General features: G+C 41.9%; 1 protein-coding gene across 1 annotated transcript in view; it reads right to left on the bottom strand.

Moving 5' to 3' along the window:
- rsrc1 (arginine/serine-rich coiled-coil 1) overlaps window positions 1-19,185 on the bottom strand; it is a 124,631-nt gene that overhangs the window by 62,237 nt on the left and 43,209 nt on the right. Inside the window, exons 5-6 of the mRNA XM_038692317.1 lie at window positions 16,879-16,915; window positions 1,572-1,623 (exon numbers count right to left, since the gene is read on the bottom strand). Of these exons, the coding sequence (XP_038548245.1) occupies window positions 1,572-1,623; window positions 16,879-16,915 (89 nt within the window). The remainder of the gene's footprint in view (window positions 1-1,571; window positions 1,624-16,878; window positions 16,916-19,185) is intronic.

The following is a 19,185-nucleotide window of genomic DNA, read 5'->3' on the forward strand; positions in this document are numbered from 1 at the left end:
TAAACCCTCTCCTCTAGTCCCGCATCTGGCCCTGTGCCTGTGTCTGCACCAGTCTGGCCCACTGCACTCAATGCCACATGCTCAATTTTATGATGCTTTACCACCATTAGTACTTTAGCCTTGAGGTGGCAGTGCAGGGAGTGTGGGGTGTCTGATATATGATAGATAACATACCTGAGCAAGCAAAAACTTTGATTTGGGATTGTAAAACGGAAGTCAAAATATCCCCCACTCAGGAAAATATCAAATTCCCACATGTTCCCAACTATGTAGAGTCAATTTAAAGTATGATGGAGTATGTATAATATGCTTTGCAAAGTTCAAATCAGTGAAATTACAGCAATGCTGTTGTGTGGCCTACAGTAAAACTGAACAAGTCGTAAGTGAGGTAAGTGTGTGGCTGCTGTGTGCTTTATAGATGATGTATAGATGCCTGGTCCTTTCATATATTTCCTGTGGTGAAATTAGAGCCCTGTTCTGAAGTGCTGGGCCGTGTGTATGTGTGTGCATGACTGTAAACATGAAGACATCTTTCTCCACAGTCAATCTCAGCCTGTCGCATCTGGCTCGCAACTCTACCCCTCGAATACACATTGATATATATACACCGCGTGCATGGTGACATCTATGACTTATGTACTGGGAGGAGTGTTTGAAATTAAGCTGCAGTGAATATGGGCCCAGAAGCACACAAAACAGAGAGCAAGAGAGTGAGTGTGTGTGTGTGTGTGTGTGTGTGTGTGTGTGTGTACGCATTTGTGAGATTGTGGTAGTGTGTGTGGGGAGGGGTGCTATGAGGAAAACCATTAATGGAACGCGCCCAGGTCCACAAGGGAGTGTGCACATGTGAGAGTTTGGCTTATTCCCAGCTTAGTAGTAAGTTAAATTAAGTTAAGTTAAAAGTTGTGTTAAGATAATATCTTAATATTTCTTATTTCACTTTATGGTATACAATATGTTCATCTTGACATTTACACATTTTTGACTTTACAATTACATTTTCCTAATCAAAACAGTAAATATATTAACAGGGCTTTACATCATTATATTTGAACAGATTAGTGCAAAAAGTACATTGGGTACATTGTGTAGTGCATGTACAGGGGGTCTAAGTGATAAATAAAAGTAAATACACGACCAAATAATCAGCATAAAATGCAACAAATTCACAGTTTGTTGTACTGTATCCAAATATATTACCACACATTTTATGCATTCTAAATAGTTCCTATACTGCATAGCCCAAGGCAATATCACATGGGTATGTTTATGAATGAAAGCAGATGTGGTTGAACAAATTGTGACAATTATGTGTAGGGAAAGCCGAGAAACAAGCGAGCGAGCAACCTCGTCTCCCCTAGAGCCATGCTGCTAGTGTTAAAGGTACATTTACAGTAAAGTCCCATCCCTACCTAGAAAACATATGATTCAGCACACTGAGGCAGACTACAAACCGAGGCTGCTCACACATTTGGCAAGTGTCAGATCATAGCAACTGTTCTGAACCACACTGTAAAAAAAATAAATAAATAAAGATAGAAGGAAGAGAAACAGAATAATTATCCACTTACCGGCGGCCTGCAGGACCATATGCATTCGAACTTTGGCCTGCTCTGCTGGAGTCTGCAGAAGAGACAGACAGATAAAACAAAACAGAAAATTAGTCAACAATAATACTGAAATAACTGACTTCTACAAAGAGTTTCTTATTCTGCTTAGACAAAGGTCAGGGGAGAGAGCAGAATAAAGCCTCAAGCTGGTAGGGCACGTTAAGCTTGTTAACACAAAGTCTTTCCTTAGCGTCGTCTTAAAGGATGATCTACCTGTTTACTATACCACCTCGCTGCCTGAGATGACAAAACGCAGATCAGGGTACGACAGACAGCCTCCACACTGACACAACTTTATCTATGTAATCTCGCTCTAAAACGGTTGCATCCCTTAGGCAGAAATATATTTTACCCATGATAATCGTTAACTGCAACCATAAAGAGTGAATGTTCCGTTAAACTGTCCTCATGGAGCACCAAGGGACAACTTCGCCAATCTACTCGTCTGTAAAAACCCTGCTGGTGAAAAACAGAAAGCAACAACATCTCTGACACACCAGGGAGAATCAATGAGGATGAGATGAAGAGAAATTTAGAGACAAAGAGAGAGAGAGAGAGAGAGAGAGAGAGAGAGAGAGAGAGAGAGAGAGAGAGAGAGAGAGAGAGAGAGAGAGAAAACAAAAGCTGCTGTGACAAGTCCTTGGAGAGTTGGATAAGAGGGCACAGAGAGCACATTTTACAAAGATCACAGCCAAAGACTCAACGTATTCCCCTTTCCATCATGCGTGCGTGCGTGCGTGCGCATGCATCAGAAACACTTAGCGGGCAAGAGCGGGGGGAGGGCCTTGTGCTTTGACAGCTGTATTGGGAGGTGCAGCCCCTTTTTCCTGACATGCCCTCAGAAGGGCCTTGCTGTAATTCCAATATCACTGCTATTAGATTTGAGGGCCTTAATTGTCAAGGAAGAATGATGGCTACGACAGGGCACGGAGCTGTAAAAGGCGAGCGGCACTGCAGATTGCTCTCGGAGCTTTTCCTTGGCGCTGCTGTGGCACGGCGGCCCTCGTTACCATGCGGCGGTGGAGAATGTGTGTAGGATTAGAGAGAAATTAAATGCTAATGGGGATGGGATCTGAATCCGCTGCCTGGGAGCATCATTTAGACGACAGGGCCGGGGCATTGCTGACAGGCAGCGCTTCCTCCCTCCTCCACAGACAACACAGCTCTTGCTCCCACCATTCCTTCGCCTGGCTCCCCACCCCACCCACAGCAAAAAAAATTCAGATTTATCAAACTGTAAACTTGTCACTTTGTGAAAATGTCACTTTCAGTGGCAGCCAGGGAAATATAATGACCCCCTTTAATGTAGGGATGTCAGGGTGCTGTATTCTAGATGGAATGCACATCAAGGCACTGCAGACAGACTGACGCACACTTAATGCAACGTGTGTGTGTGTGTGTGTGTGTGTGTGTGTGTGTGTGTGTGTGTGTGTGTGTGTGTGTGTGTGTGTGTGTGTGTGTGTGTGTGTGTGTGTATCCCCTGTAGCAGGTGACACAGTGGATCACTCTCACACTGACACTGCTCGACAACTGAAATTACTAATCACTATTATACCGGAGAAGATGAAGAACACTTGAGGCCTTCACCCACACACAGACATATACACACAAACACACTTTCCATTACCCCCTCATGAAGAAGTGATAGGGGCACGATTCAGTCTATTTTTTTTCCATGCTTTTTGGCATCTCTGCCTTTACAGGAACGGTTTTACAGCAAAAGAAAGGACTGTGTGATATAAAAAAAAAAAGTCCTGGGCAAGATCCGAGCCCGTTTAAACAGTACAGGGCTTAGCCTGCTGAACAATCAGAACGACACAGAAATCAAGTCTTGGTTCAACCAGCCATTTAAAGCAATAACACATCTCAGCTTAACTAACCTGATCATTGTGCGCTGCGCAATCATCTTAGTTACAGTTTATTACGACGCCCCCTCAGTAATTACATTAGCATTTGTTTACATTGGCCTTAAGGCATGTGCAAGTCCATGCATCCTCAATGCGCACACATACACACGCAAAAATCTGCCAACTGTGGGTAATACAACACTGAATAACACAGGATAGAAACTGCTGCTGCATTGTCTGTCGTTGCTGAAACTTTCAAGAAATCAATGATGTTAAACAACTATTCACCTGTGAATGGAAAAACACCTGCTTCAGAGAGTGAGGAAAAGAAAAGGAATCAGGACAAGTGTGCACTTCCTGCCTACTGAAAAAAATAAGAGGCTGAAACAGGCTAATAAATACAAAAAAATTATCATCAAAAGCAATGTGAAAGGTACTGTAAAGTCAGCTCATAACTAAGCAAACATAATGATACAGAACCCACACACAAACGGTACTGAATGTTTTTGCTTCACAACAAACTCTCTATTTTTCTCTCTAATTCACACAGGCATGCCTGCTTCCACTGTGTGTAATTCATTAGTAAACAATAAAAAAGCATTAATTGTGCTCCCCAGAGGAAGATCTGTGCCCCCCCCCGACTGCGAGAGAGGCACCCGCTGCATCTGAAGTGGCTTTGCCCCTCAATTAGAACTGCGCCTTTTCGACACACACAAACAAACATGAGACACGAGAGAAGGGCTTTGTGTGTCTCTATGTGTGCGTGTGCGTGTGCGTGTGTGTATGTGTATGTGTGTGTTTAGAGCGACTGTACGGAGAAACAGGCGGGGCGGGACAAAGGACAAGACAGACAGACAAAGTTGCTTTTGTTTACTTCAGAGCTCAGGAAATGTAGCAGACAAAAAGAAGTGTGAAGAAGAGAGAAGGTGAGGAAGAAATTTTAAAAAATGACGAAGAAGAGTGCAGACATAGAGGCGACCAAAGACAGACAGGATCAGGCATAGGCATCCAGAGAGAAGGTTTTAGAAAGCAGAAATGTAGAAACTTTTACTGTTACACAGTGGTTTTTTACAGAGACAGTAAATGAATTGTACTTATTTACTGTAGCACTGTTAACGTGACAACAGGGCCAAATGCTTTACAATGCCTCACAATCACCCATGCTTGCACGAACACACAGCTGAGCTGCAGAGCAAGGCTGGCCTGCTCATTAGGAGCAGTTCAGGGTTCAATGCATTGCTCAAGGACACTGTGACATGCAGACAAGGAGAGCCACCACAAAACCTTAATTGACCACCTGCTTTAACAACAGAGGCATGGCCATCTTAAAGGCGCGAGTGTGCTCAAAAAGAACCACTTCAAACAACATGAGTTGAGATAATTGTTTAAATAGGAGAACAGCGCACACTTTCAGACAGTTTTTCCTGGAGGGAATGTGCTTGGTGAGCTTGGTTGGGAAAAGCAACATAAATTGTTCTTCGGCACACCTTGTCAATTGCTGCGACCGTTTAACAAGTACTTTGGATAGATCACACCAACGCCTCATGTGTTACCCCCTGTTAGGAAATGCTGCAATGAGTATTTAATTTTTATGCGCCCATGCTTTGAGACAACTGTCTCCTGTGCCTTTTGGCTAAAACACTTGTTAAGGGCAGGGGCCCTCTTTAAATGCTTGTATATGCGTTTATGAAATCTAGTCATGCATGTGTGGTGCAGGTATTATTATCATCAACAAAAAGTATTTTTCCTCTCTCCCTTAAGGTGTAAAGAAACATCTTTTTTGTAAACATCCACCTTTTCAAGAAGCTGTCATAAAAGAATCTATTATTGAGCTATTATCGCCAGCACTGACAGCCACACCCGCTTGACTCAGGCTAACTCTAGCCCTAAACGTGACAGGAAGTCCAGTTTTCTCACAGTAGGCCTCCAGCTTGTTCGCTTACCTCACCACAGCGACGACAGACACACCGAGACACGCTTTGCTGAGCCTTTAAGTGCCCAGCGTCTGTCCCATTAGTCAAAAATAAACACGTCCCATTAGAAAAATAAATAACCCTCACTTAGCTTGGTAAAAAACAATGCTACACTGTGTATAATGAGGTACTGCATGCAGGAAATTTCTTCTATTTGTAGTCGTGCTCTGGTCCAAGGGACTATTATTATTATTATTATCATCATTATCATCATCATCATTGGGCCGGAGGCCGACCAGACAAAGCAAAGCATGATGGGTCAGCAGATGAATAAATGTCTGTTAGAGCACGCAGAGAGAGGTAGAACAAAGGTCAGATAGGTCATCTTTGGCCAGAATGTGGTCCAATGGTTAGACCGCTGTCTCGCTAAATTATTTACTGCCACTATCATACCACATAACAACAAGAATGAATTTATGAGTGAGCAGAAACAAGACAGGAGAAAAGAATAAGCCTCCATCTTGTTGCCAAGTCAAAGTAAGGCTGAAAAGCAGCACAGATGAACACACACACACACACACACACACACACACACACACACAGGCAGATGAGCAACACTTTTAGTTACTTTCAGTCATCCTCCTCAGACATAATCTATCCATCCATTCATTTATATGCAATCATTCACTCAATTTACAATAACTATATTGAATTTCAGTCACTTCCAGGCTCAAGTGAGACATGAACAAAAACAGAAGAAGTGAGAAAGAGATGATGGAGAGAGGACGGGACAATGAAGCAATGAAGCGTTAGATACTATAGGTCAGAGAGAGACTGCTGGTCTTCCTGATGATTAGCTGAGCTCTAGAATCGACAGACACAGCAAACCATCATCTCCGAGAAGCAAAGCCAGTGCAGCTCGCCTCATCTCATCTCTACTACAACTCCACAGAACATTAGATGTATATGGAGCTATGTACAAAAAATTTAAAAGAGAAAGGGAAAAAAAGATAGAGATCATAAATATGATGAAATTTTAATGTCATCCAAGTTTTTGTAACACCAAGTTTTTGATTCCCACTTAAAATGACAACATAAGCACGACAAATGTTGTAGATAACATGCAGTTTTTGATTAAAGTGTTTTGCGTGACAAAAATCACATCTCATTTTAAACCTTCATTCATAAATAATAAAAAATATGATTAAATACATACAGCTGGTGTAGCCCAGTTTATTTTTGAAGCTATCCATGGTGAGCAACCACACATCCATACACTTCTCAGTGACTTAATTTTTAACAATCCTTTATATCCCTCAAAGTTAGAGAATGTAGTGCCAGGTACTCAATAATAAAAAAAATTCGACTTCCTACACCATTTTGACATTCTTCACCATACATCACTGAAGATTGTTAATTTTATGGATAATGCAAGTTATCATTTTCGTAGTGCTAAAGTAAGCCAAATTTGACACAATCTCAAAATGGTCTATGTCCATTGTTGGCATTAAGCACAAAATATTCAGTAGGAGAGACTGGTGACTTTTTCTATAGTCTGCTGTTGTAAATTTAAGAGCCAGCCTCCCAATATGTTCTAGTGCATTTCTTTTAAGATATTTTTTAGAGAAATAAAATCACCCCGGCTGTAAAAGATTTTGATAAATTATATTCCTTATAAAACTAGTTTAAGAGAACTAAATGTTCAAGGTCCACAGACAAATTGCAGTATTGTAAACATGTTGAATGGTTAATACACAGTAAGAAATCCAGCAACAGCCAGCAACACCCAATTCAAATAGAGTTTGGGACCTTTTTAACACGTTATCCCTTCTTCCCTGCCTACTATATCCTACCTGAAAAGTAAAGAATCTGAATGAATGAATGAATGAATGCATTAGTAAAAAGTGGGTTTGAGTAAACTCACCTGACAGTATCAAATGTCTCCATAACACTATCTTGACAAAAATGGGACATCAATGACATCATCTGTCCATCTACTTTAACATTAATCTTAATTGCACCACTGTCACCATTCTTATCTGTCAATAAACAGCTTCAATATACACTCACGCATCGCCCACCACAACCAAGTCTCTGTATGCTGGAGTTCATATGCTCAATATTCATCTCATTATATTTTTAAAGTCTTCATCTGTTTCCATTTTCTTTCATTTGTTGCATTCCGCTCGGGCTTCCTCTTCATCTCTTCTTCTTCCTCTATGACTCTCTCCTACCCCCTACCCCCTCCCAAACAAACACAGACATATCCCATACCCAAAAGAGGACAGGGGAAAACAGAGCCCCTAGAAAATGCAATATTTCTGTTTTTAATATCGAGGTCTATAAGATCAGGGCAGAGATGGGTTCCATGGCAATATGTTTATTTATATATTTTATAAGGAGGGGGGGGAAATCTGCCTATCAGTGTATGTATTGGGGGGGCCTGGGCCACTGTATCGGAGCTCATCTTATGTGAAAAATAATGTTGTGTATGGCTATACTTTTATATATAATGGCAATATGGGATCAGGGCTCTTTTACAATGTGCCATACTTCAGGCTAGGGCTAACAGCATTTTATGGCCCGCTAGCAGTTCATCTTCATGTCTCAGGCAGGCAGGAGCACTGCATAATAATGTCGTTTCCTGCCCCCAAATGCTATTTCACAGGCTGGGGCTCATTTCTCAAACTTCACCACTTTTACAATTTCCCAAACTTTTATTCCCGTCATTATTACCAACAAGATTTCATTACGTATTTAGAATGTAAACAAGTCTGAGTAATGACACTCCCGCGTCTCCCTGGAATCATTCCCACTGATGGCTCTGCTGCTATCTCAGGCACACAAGTACAAACGCACACACTAAAACATGCACGTGCATACGAATACACCCCCACCCCCACCCCCCCACCCCCCAACTTCAGTTTGCCCACCTACAGTCATACCAGAAATACACATACATACACTCGCGTAAACTGCCCCAGCCAAGACCCAAATCAAAGGCAGTAATTTACTGCCCCATGTGCGTGTGTGTTTGTTTGCGTGGATGCGCATGCATGTATGTGTTCCCGATAAAGGGGGAGGTGGTGAGGGTGGGGGAGGGAGGAGAGAGTTTTATACTCAACTCACATAAATCATGTAGAAGAAAAATGAGCAAATATGCAGGCTAACTCATCTTCTCCCCCATCCGGAGAAAATGAAATTCACTGGAATACCTATCAAAACTGCAATCATCCAGAGATAATATCTTCTTTGGTCTATCTGCACTTTCCGATTTAATTTCCTCCATGCCCTTGACATCCAGCGATACCATTAAGATGAAGCACATACAGTAAAGGGAGTAGTTCTCACGTTTTGATATATGAGATCGCCGCACTTAATGTAATATCATCATTTGAAAATTAATGCAATCTTTCTTTTGTTTGGGGGGTGTTTTTTGGAAACACTCTCGAGGAGCAAGCCGCAGTGAGACAGGCAACAAGACGGAAAGCAAGACAGTGATGTGGACACATCAAAAGGAGGCGCAGGAAAACTAGTGATACGCAGCAAAGGATGTAAAGACAGGGGGGGATACTTTGTATTTTGTGGAGCCCCCACCACCACACGCTCCTCATCGTCCCCTCCATCCGTGCCAGAATGACATGCAATTACGCCCGGGCCTGCCCCAAGTCAGAGGTCACTCAAATTACTCCATCATTTAGCTGCTTCGCCGAGATGAGAGAGAGAAAGAGACCACCCCTCCACCCCCCACCCATGCTTCCATCCATCCAACCCCCGCCGCCACATCAAATAACGTGAAATCATTAGTGTAATAAGCATGGAAATCTGTTTGCAGATTATCAACACTCCCCCTCCCCTCTTTTATCTGTCCAGAATCTCTCTCTCTCTGAGCGGTTTTCAGCTCTTTATCCTATACAATCATATTAGAGGGGAAGAAAGACAGACAGAGACAAAGAAATACAAAGGAAGAGATACAGTGAGAAATAAAGAGAACTTGTTTAATGAGACAATTAAAGTCTGACAACATGGACAGAAGCTGAATAAAGAAAAGAAACGATTAGATATCACTGGTACATGTGAACTCTCCTAAATGTCTTAAGACATGGTTCACTACTATATTCAGTGAGGCCAGGTTTGTCACATTCTTGGTGTGCGAGTGCGTTGTCCTGACCACAGCTGCTGTTGCCTATCTGTCAGTAGGCCAACAAGGCTATTTGCCTCTGTAAACTCTTCAACTCACCAAGGGACTCTGGGACGACATCAGCTGTCCCTGATGTAAGGCATGTGTACGGCGATCCACGCATCAACAGAAGAGATTGTTTCTACACCACCTTTTCGGATAAAACAACCTAAATAGATTGTTGATGTGGTGCTATAATTTTCAAATAGAAAAAGAGGAGTGGAGGGCAGCTCTCAGAAAAGCAGAGGCTCAAAGAGCAAATTCTTAACTTAAAAGAGCCAACATTTTAAAAAAGTGTTAAGGAATTGGTGCGATTTAAAGATTTATAATCTTTTCAGTTTTTATGCCTGAGTATTTTCTGGCCATCTAACATTTAAAACAATATGGACACATGGTCACATTGTGTTAACATAAGGGCTCAGATTAGGGGTGCGATGATACACTTGGATCACCAGACATGACGATGCATGAGAACAAGACAAGAAGATTTTTAACACTATTTTGAAGAAATAGGAAATACTTAAAATTATGAGCTGGGGGTGTGGGGGTCCTCCCCCAGAAAAGTGGAGCATTAAAACACTTAATTAACTGCATTCTGGAGACATTTTCTGCTCCAGTTTATGGTGGAAATGTTTGCATTTCTATAAAGGGAAACAAATAATTCCGCAGGCAGGGAACAATTCATGAATATAAAAATATAACAGAATGTAATGTAGTATGCAGCGGCATGTTTTTTTTAGCTGTCAGCTTTTTTTGGACAATGCACATTTGTTTCTTCTATATTTAAACCGAATCACTGTTTTCTTATTGTGCAAATAAACTTTTATCAAAAGCATTTTCATTTGTTCGGTAACATTTTTTGGTGCAAGTTTTTTTCAGAACATTTTTAACAAATGCTTTCAAAAAGTAATGGGGACAAAATCAGCCATTTCAAAATGTGGTCCCCAGTGTAATGCCACCTATGAATATGGAGCAACTTGAAGAGAGTTTTTGAGACTTTGCTGTACTGAGCCAGGTGATATATCCCTCGACTATTTTCCTCAACAAGTAGATTTTTACTATCCTTATGACAATGACGTCGTGTTACGCAACTTCAACAAACTGACGTTCTAGTAAAACTGTGCACGGAAGGGTTTAAAGGTTTCAAGACCCACCCCCCCGTAATAAAATTTATGTAAATATCGTCATACTAAAACAATTCCACTTCCTTTAAGGCATGAAGCAAATTCTCCAGTGACAACACAGATTTGTCATTTGAGTTTTCTGTTAATCGTGACCTTAACTAGACCTGCAACCCGGGACTGACCTGTAAACCAGCCTTTCCTGCTCACCACCATCATGTTCTATCCAAACTCCCATCCCAGGGCCGATGACGTATCTCCCTCTCTGCTCTGTTCTTGCTCTACCACTCTTTTCTGCTATGCTTCCCCAGGCAGTGTGCGTGGTAGAACGATGGGTACAGCTGCTGATTGAGCCAGTAATCCTGATACGGCTGATTCCTCGTGTATTGATTGAGCTGCTGGCTTTCTTCTACTTTGCTCTAAGAAGCTGTGCATCTGGAGTGATTAGCTGCTGTAGGCCACCTCTTTCACTATGAGCTCCATTTCTCCCAGAGCAAGAAATCATCCAACTCAAATTTCACTGCTTGTGTGCGCGTGTGTTCCCATTTGTGTGTGTGCTTGGACGTGTATGTGCGTGTGCGCACAAAAACAGAAACTAACGCCGAGCACTGGGAGCAATTAACTTCAGTCTTTTCACTGCATTGCTACTGATCGCGTTCAGTCAATCTGCTGAAATACAAAAAACAAAACAAACATGAACAATAAAACAAACCTCAGACCACATAAATCTTAATTGCCCACCTAATTACTGTGCCAGTCATTCACTTAGGAGGTAACGTTAGTATTCATCATGAAAAATCAAGCGCAAGACTTATTTTAACAGAAGCTTGATTGTCACATCAGTGGGAAAAGTTGGCAAGTTATTATTTTTGTTGTGAGTAAACAACGGAACAGTTACAGACAACTATTACAAATGATTTAAATTAACATTAGGAAGTAATTATCATTTGTAAAAATAAAAATAGGATTCCTTGATAGAGATTCAAGGAGAAGGGTTGAAAACATAACCTAACCTGAGCTTGGCAACACCGTAAGTGTCAATATGGTTGATACACTAATGTTAAGAGCAGTACATCAACAGGGTCATAAATGGCTGTTTAGAAATCTACAGGGATATACAGTATGTGTGCAGAGTAGGAAACAACATTTCAGCCCAGCAACTCTACCTCAGAGGGAGATGAGCTCCATTATTTACAGTTCTCTGTCCCGAATCGTAATCAGAGTCTTGCACTCGCCAGGCAGCTGACTACTGGGGTGCAATCTCCCGATAGGCATAAACACACCCATAAATTTAAACACTCAGTATTCAGGTATTCAAATTCCCAGAGACATATATACCAAAAAATGCATTGGTAAACATACCAATGTGTGTTTCTGTCTGTGTTTGTGCACCAATGTGTAATGTTTAACACCTAAGTTATTGTAAAAAAGACACAGCAGTATCTAAGAATCATATGCAAGCAATGTTCTAATCTGACCCTATAGGTCCACTTAATGCCAAAACTATAGAAAAACAGATGCAAACTGGCTGCACTAACGCCTTACAAAAAGACTAACATTAACACAAACGTGCAAATACCAATTGCAGCTATCTAGTTTATGTTACTACTGTTCGATATAACTTCAGTTAACTAGTATAAATAGGGAATATGATAAACAGATATAAAATTCAAGGTGACTTTGGTCAGATAAGAGCATAAAAACATGAAAAACCTGTGCAGTCATTTGTGACTTTTCTGATATATAAAGTACACATACAGATATCTGTCTGCACTATATACTGCCCCAGTATCACTTATGCCTTCTGGAAATTAGTTCACATTCCTCCACTTGCCTTTAAGAAGCAGACTCACATCGAAATGAGACATATACTGCCTAATGTTTGCTGAGATATAACTGCCAATACACAGTACTGATTAATGCTGTTTATGCATGTAATCCTCTCTTGAATAATTCACACCACCTTTTATGAGACCCACATCAATCACACCTCCAGACCCACCCATAGACATCTCCCAACTCAAACTAGACCATTACTATATCATGCACTATATGCATTGTCTGTTATTTTATTCAAGTGTCTGGAGTCTGAGTGAGAAATCTATACACTATATAGAAGCCTCAAAAACTCCCACAGTGGAACAGAAAAGTAGCGTCGATGCGACACACACTAGTTTTTGCTGACAATTTGACGACTCACTACCACTCACTATACAGAAAAGTACCTATTATTTGGAGTGACTTGGTGAACAAGGGAGTGTCTTTGTACACAGCAAAAACACTACTGTACCCAACCAGTGCCTCTCTATTTCACATGTCCTAAGTGCTCAAAGCAGGACACAATTCTTTAGATAAATCATTAATAATTGTATTATACAGGGCTCTACGCTAAGGTTTTTCCCAAGGAGCACATGTGCTCCTAAATGAAAAAATTTAGGAGCACAAAGAAATTTAGGAGCACAGTAAAAAATGTTCAAGTAACACGGAGTTTAACAAACAATTTATTACATACATATTTATACTACGTGCGTGCTCCCTCTCTTTGTGTTCAACGATGGTGTGAAACCATTAGAGGACTATCGAAGTGAAGACCCTGGTATCTGTATACTCGACATTGGCCTTAAAAATTTGTCAAAGCTTTTGAAAATATTGAAACAGATGTTTTGAAAAATTGACATTGAAAACAGATTTTAAAACACAGATCACTCATCACAAAAAACTTTACTACAGGGGTCGGCAAATAAGTATCGGGCCAAATTTTTCCAAGCCGTTATATGGCAGGCCAGAACAAAGTCAAACTGTACCAAATCATGTGCACGTTTAGCTCAGTTGGCAGAGTGCGGTACTCCCAATGGGTGGTTTGTGAGATCGGTTCCATATTGCGGATTTTTTTTCTCCATTGTTAAACAAATTGAATAAAAGGACACTTTCTGGTGGGGATGAGTCTGCCTACAGGTGGGAGATTGACCATCTGGTGACCTGGTGCGGCCAGAACAGTCTGGAGCTCAACGCTCTGAAGACAGTGGAGATGGTCGTGGATTTCAGGAAGAGCCCAGCCCCACCCTCCCCATCATCCTGAGTGACCCCCGTCACCACTGTGGACTCTTTCCGCTTCCTGGGCACCATCATCTCCCAGGACCTCAAGTGGGAGCTGAACATCACCTCCCTCACCAAGAAGGCCCAGCAGAGGATGTACTTCCTGCGGCAGCTGAAGAAGTTCAGCCTGCCAAAGACAATGATGGTGCACTTCTACACTGCCATCATTCAGTCCATCCTCACCTCCTCCATCACCATCTGGTACGCTGCTGCCACTGCCAGGGACAAGGGCAGGCTGCAGCATATCAATCGCTCTGCAGAGAAGGTGATTGGCTGCAATCTTCCATCACTTCAGGACCTGCACACCTCCAGGACTCTGAGGCGAGCTGGAAAGATTGCAGCTGACGCCTCCCATCCCGGTCACAAACTGTTTCAGACTCTCCCCTTTGGCAAGAGGCTACGGTCCATCAGGACCAAAACCTCTCGCCACAAAAACAGCTTCTAACCTCTGCAGCTAGCCTCATCAACAAGGCCCGGGCCCCACACTGACACTCCCCCCCCTTTCAAATAATACAATCGTCTCTGCACATATAAATATCACTTCATGTCTAATCATGCATGAATATTCATTTTAAATTGTTGTTGTTCCATTGTTATTTTTATTTTTTTTATTTATACACTTATGCGTTGCGCTGCGTACAGGGCCCGCGGGGTGCTGGAGCCAATCTCAGCTGACATTGGGCGAAAGGCGGGGTGCACCCTGGACAGGTCACCAGTCCATCACAGGGCCACACATAGACAAACAACTACTCAGCTCCCACTCACACCTAAGGACAATTTAGGGTCACCAATCAACCTAGTCACGGGGAGAACATGCAAACTCCACACACCCGGGGCAACCGGGGTTTGAACCCACACGTGAGGCAACAGTGCTAACCACTGCACCACCGTGCCGCCCTTTTTATTTATTATTATTTTTATTATTATATAACATATTTATATGTTTCTACATCTATTTATGTCAGCTGTATGTCTGTCTGCGTGTAGCATCTTAACACCAAAGCAAATTCCTTGTATGTGTAAAACACTACTTGGCAATAAAGCTCCTTCTGATTCTGATTCTTTTGCACATGCTCACAATAAATCATGTGCTGAGATCTATTTCAGCACCAGCCCTTATCAATTTATTTATTTTTCTGCTATCAAAGCAATCTGGCTAGAACCGGCCCGCGTGCCGCCTATTGCCGACCACTGCTTTACTGTGATTGGTGCTTATGTAGTTTTTGAACCAGGGACGGGTTCACGATACACCAGCAGCACCCAAACAACCCACACCTTATGTAAACAAGAGTACTGAACAGTATTAACGCATAGATTACGCCGTCGATTCGAAGCAGAAGTATAAATCACACTTTACACTTCAGTAAAACAGAACAAGGGGAACGTGTTGCTCTCAGGAGAAGGCTAGGAGCACAAACTGGCATCCTCTGCAATGGATATCTGCATCTTTTAGGGGTGGGGGGAAAAATCGATACAGCATAGTATCATGATATTTGCCATGGCAATACTGTATCAATACACAGACGCCAAGTATCGATATTTTATTATAGTAGAGTTTTAACTTTTTGGTACTAGAATAATAAAATCTATTGCTTTTTTAGTCCACTAGAAAACTTAACAGGACCATATAGAGGACTGAAAAAGTGATATGAACAAACTTTTTAGATAAACAGATGTTGACAAAGTTTGACTTTAGGGACCTAATTGTAAGTTGGAAAAAGGTAATAAATTGCAATATATCTCAATATACTTCAAATCTCAATAAAATCGAATCGCAACATAAATATCATGATAATATCGTATCGTGGGGCCTCTGGTGATCCCCATGCTAAACATCTTTCCACTGCCACTACTTGGGGCGGGATGTTTTGAAGTATTAGCGGCCCAGGCGGGCAGGGTGGAGGGGTTAGCCTATGGTAGGTTGCAGTTACTCACACATTGTGCTCGTAAATCATTTTTCCAGTTCGCACGTATCGATTTTTAGAGGCATATGTGAGCAAAATGGTCGCACTGTAGAGCCTGTAGATGTGTAATGTTATATATTACACATGTAACAATAGTATGAATGCACTTTGGGTGCAAATCGATGCAGTTTTGATGCAAACTGTGAGCGAAATAGGGACAAAGCCACTCCACTCTCAAGTCAGTTCCCACTTCAATCAGAGTTCTGAATGTAGTCAATAATTTTAAGGAACATTTCTGCGACTTGATGGCTTGACAACAATGAAATCTGAGGTCATCTTTATCTTGATCTGCCGCTCGCTCAAGTGGAAAGTTATTGCGAACTGTTTGAATTTCGGGGTCAGTCATTTGTGTGGCATATTCAGGGTCATTTGCGTAGCGGGGCGGGGGTTCATTTGCGTAGGGTGATGGGAGCTGTGGTTTAGTATGCAGCGAGGCAAGGGAGGGAGGGCATGTGACATCCACAGAGAGCCGGGACCCTCGCTGACCCCTGTCTATAATTCATCCCCTGGAATATGGGGCACATCAAACCTCAGGTTCTTCCCACCCAAAAAGAGGAGAGAGAACCTTTTCACTTTGTTGCACGGCACTCTGACCCCGTATTAAAGCAAGTGGCAAGAGAAACCTTGGAAACGTTGGCCATTAAATTTTCAGGCCTGTCCCAGGAGAGCGTTTCCAGCAGGCTCCCTCCATTCATGGATGGGAGAAGACTAAGGAAAGGCCCCATGCTGACAGAAGGAGGGAGAGGGAGAAGGAGTGGGTGTGTGTGTGTGTATGGTTCCAAGTGTTACTGTCTGTCTGACAGGTTAAAAAAAATTTTGCACTCATGCAAAAATCCAGCAAATACCCACAACTGCAAAAAGGAGGGAGAACATAGTGGATAACCTGCGTGTGCTTGTGTATGGGCAGAATTGTAGATAAATTAAACACTAATATAAAAGCTGGACCAGGCCCTAGGGGAGGCACTACCCTCCCTCTATCCCTGTTTTCTCTGTCTCTCTCTCCGTGCCTGTTAGCTGCAGGTATTCAGCTCCAATTCCGGAGGTTTCATTAGGAATGCAGGAATCAAAGTGCATGTGCATGTGTGTGTGTGTGTGTGTGTGGCTGTGTGCATGTATAGTGGGGATAAAAGAGGGGTGTCAAACTTACCAGATGTTCTAATCTGGCTTTGATGTTCCCGGCGTCCCTGCAACACAACAACACATTTCCCCCCCACTGTAAATAAAGTGCAGACACAAAATGCCATTTAATAAAAAGACAATTTTTGCAGATACACACACGCACAAAGACAAAATGCTCACACATGAGAGATAGTAGAACAAACGCTATTCAATCAGGCTTTATTAACATTCTGAATATTTAACACATTAAATGGGAACATTACCTGTGGCTAACTCTGACTAGCTGGAATTAAGGCTGTAATATGCGATTCTTTGTTTCATTATTAATGAATCCACTCATTATTTTCTTAATCAACTGATTCATCGTTTAGTCTAATGTCACCAAATAGCAACAAATGTCCATCAAAAGTTTTCAGAGCCTGAGGTGATAAAATAAACTTAAAATGTCTTGTTTCCAACCATCAGTCCAAAAATATTTTTTTAAAAGGCATTAAGAAAACCAGAAAATATTCACATTCTTTTTTGCTTAAAAAATTACATAAACAATTAATTGATTATCATACAGTTGCCAATTCATTTTCTGTTGGTAACTAGTTGATGAATCGGCTATTTTTTTTAGGTCTAGTTTGAGTCAGCAGTTGTGATAATCATCTCATTGTGTTTCTCTTTTAGTTATCGAGTGAGGAGGATGGAAATGGTTGTGCAAGAAATTGATCTTGATCACATCTAAAGAAATAAAGATAATGAAGAATTATCCTCATCGTAACCTTTCAGAATGAAGTGCTGCGTGTGTTTGTGTGCGGGTTTGTGTGTGTTTGTGCTGACACCAGGCAGAGGTTAACTAACATTGTCACCACACTGCTGACAGTCATAATAATAATTTCCAAGAACAGAGACAGAACTCAGAGCTTATTATCAGTGAATTAATAAAAAAAAAATGTGTGCGTGATTATCAGGGTAGCAACAGCAGAATGGCGAGCTGAGGAAGTGGGTGGGGGGGGGGGAGCAGCCCGTATTAAAAAGAGCAAATTGGCAGTAAATAATAGATGCAATTTTGGAACATTTCACATTTGCAGCAGTGGAAATCAACAGATCAAGAGAACACAAACAGCACCCACCAACCCCCCCCCAATCCAACTCTGGACCCCATTACTGACAACTCCACCCTGGCCATGGTGTTTCACTCTGTGTGTGTTTGTGTGTGTGCTGAGAGGGAGAAAGGTTTATCGACAGGCTTCAGTTGCTAATGCAGCCAGCAGCATCACAGTGTAAATCTACACCATCTCTAAAATTACATACTATCTAATCCCCCCCCCCTTTCCCTCCATCCATCCATCGGGCCAGGTCCCATACCCAGTGTGACCACAAACCTAAGCCATTCCCACATCATCAATATTTCTACATAATGGTATGAAGGCATGACAGAAATGCTAAACAGAAATATTAACAAAAGTAAGAAGCAACGAGAAAAGCAGGGGGAACGTAATGAAAAAAGGATGTTTGCTTGTTTATTCTGCGCTCTGTCAGTGAGCCACATGCAGACAAGTCAACCACTTAAGGCAAACTTCATCTAGCTGTAATTACATTACATTCTGACAAACACCCCGCCACATTCATTATACATGACGGGCGCCCGGCAACCAGACAGCAAGACATTTGTTACCGTGGTGACAGTGTGTGTAATCCGCTAATGAAGCGCAATTAGTGAGAAACAATCTAACACAGGGGAGATGCGGCACTCGATCCCTCCTCCTCCTCCACTCATTTTCCCTTCGCTATTTTCTTCCCCCTCTCTCCTCTTTTCTGACCACATTTTTTTCTCCCCTCTGTCTTTTATTTTTTGTGATCCAACCTTTATTAAGCTCTTCACTTGCATTTAATCTCTCACTCTTTCATCTGTTGTCTTGACTTTATCGTGGGCAAGCTGTCCAGCGCCGTCCGCACCAGGGCCGGAGGGATCGCTCTATCCATTAGTGACACACAGCTGACACACACACACACACACACACACACACACCATTTAAACATGCTCATCTCTCTTTTCAAAACATCATATAATCTGCTGAGGTCTTCGGGGACAGAGCTTTCCTTTTCCCCTCATCTCTCTCTTACCCTCCCCATCCCTTTTCTGTGCCTTCAATGCAGAGGCAGCATCGATTTCTGAATTACGCCACAATATTAAATAATTAATATACTTGCCATGATTGATGTTTTGCATTAGGCCAATATTAGGTTATCAATCAAAATCCACTTGGTTTAATGTAATAATATTGAAAATGTGTCAGTGCCTGTTCATCTAATTTGTAGTGGAGGCAAGCCAAATAGTAATGGTGGT

The sequence above is a fragment of the Micropterus salmoides genome, unplaced genomic scaffold (assembly GCF_014851395.1).
Source record: "Micropterus salmoides isolate LMB-PRFRI ecotype aquatic unplaced genomic scaffold, ASM1485139v1 Ms_hic_scaffold_3, whole genome shotgun sequence".
NCBI classification, from domain to species: Eukaryota; Metazoa; Chordata; class Actinopteri; order Centrarchiformes; family Centrarchidae; genus Micropterus; species Micropterus salmoides.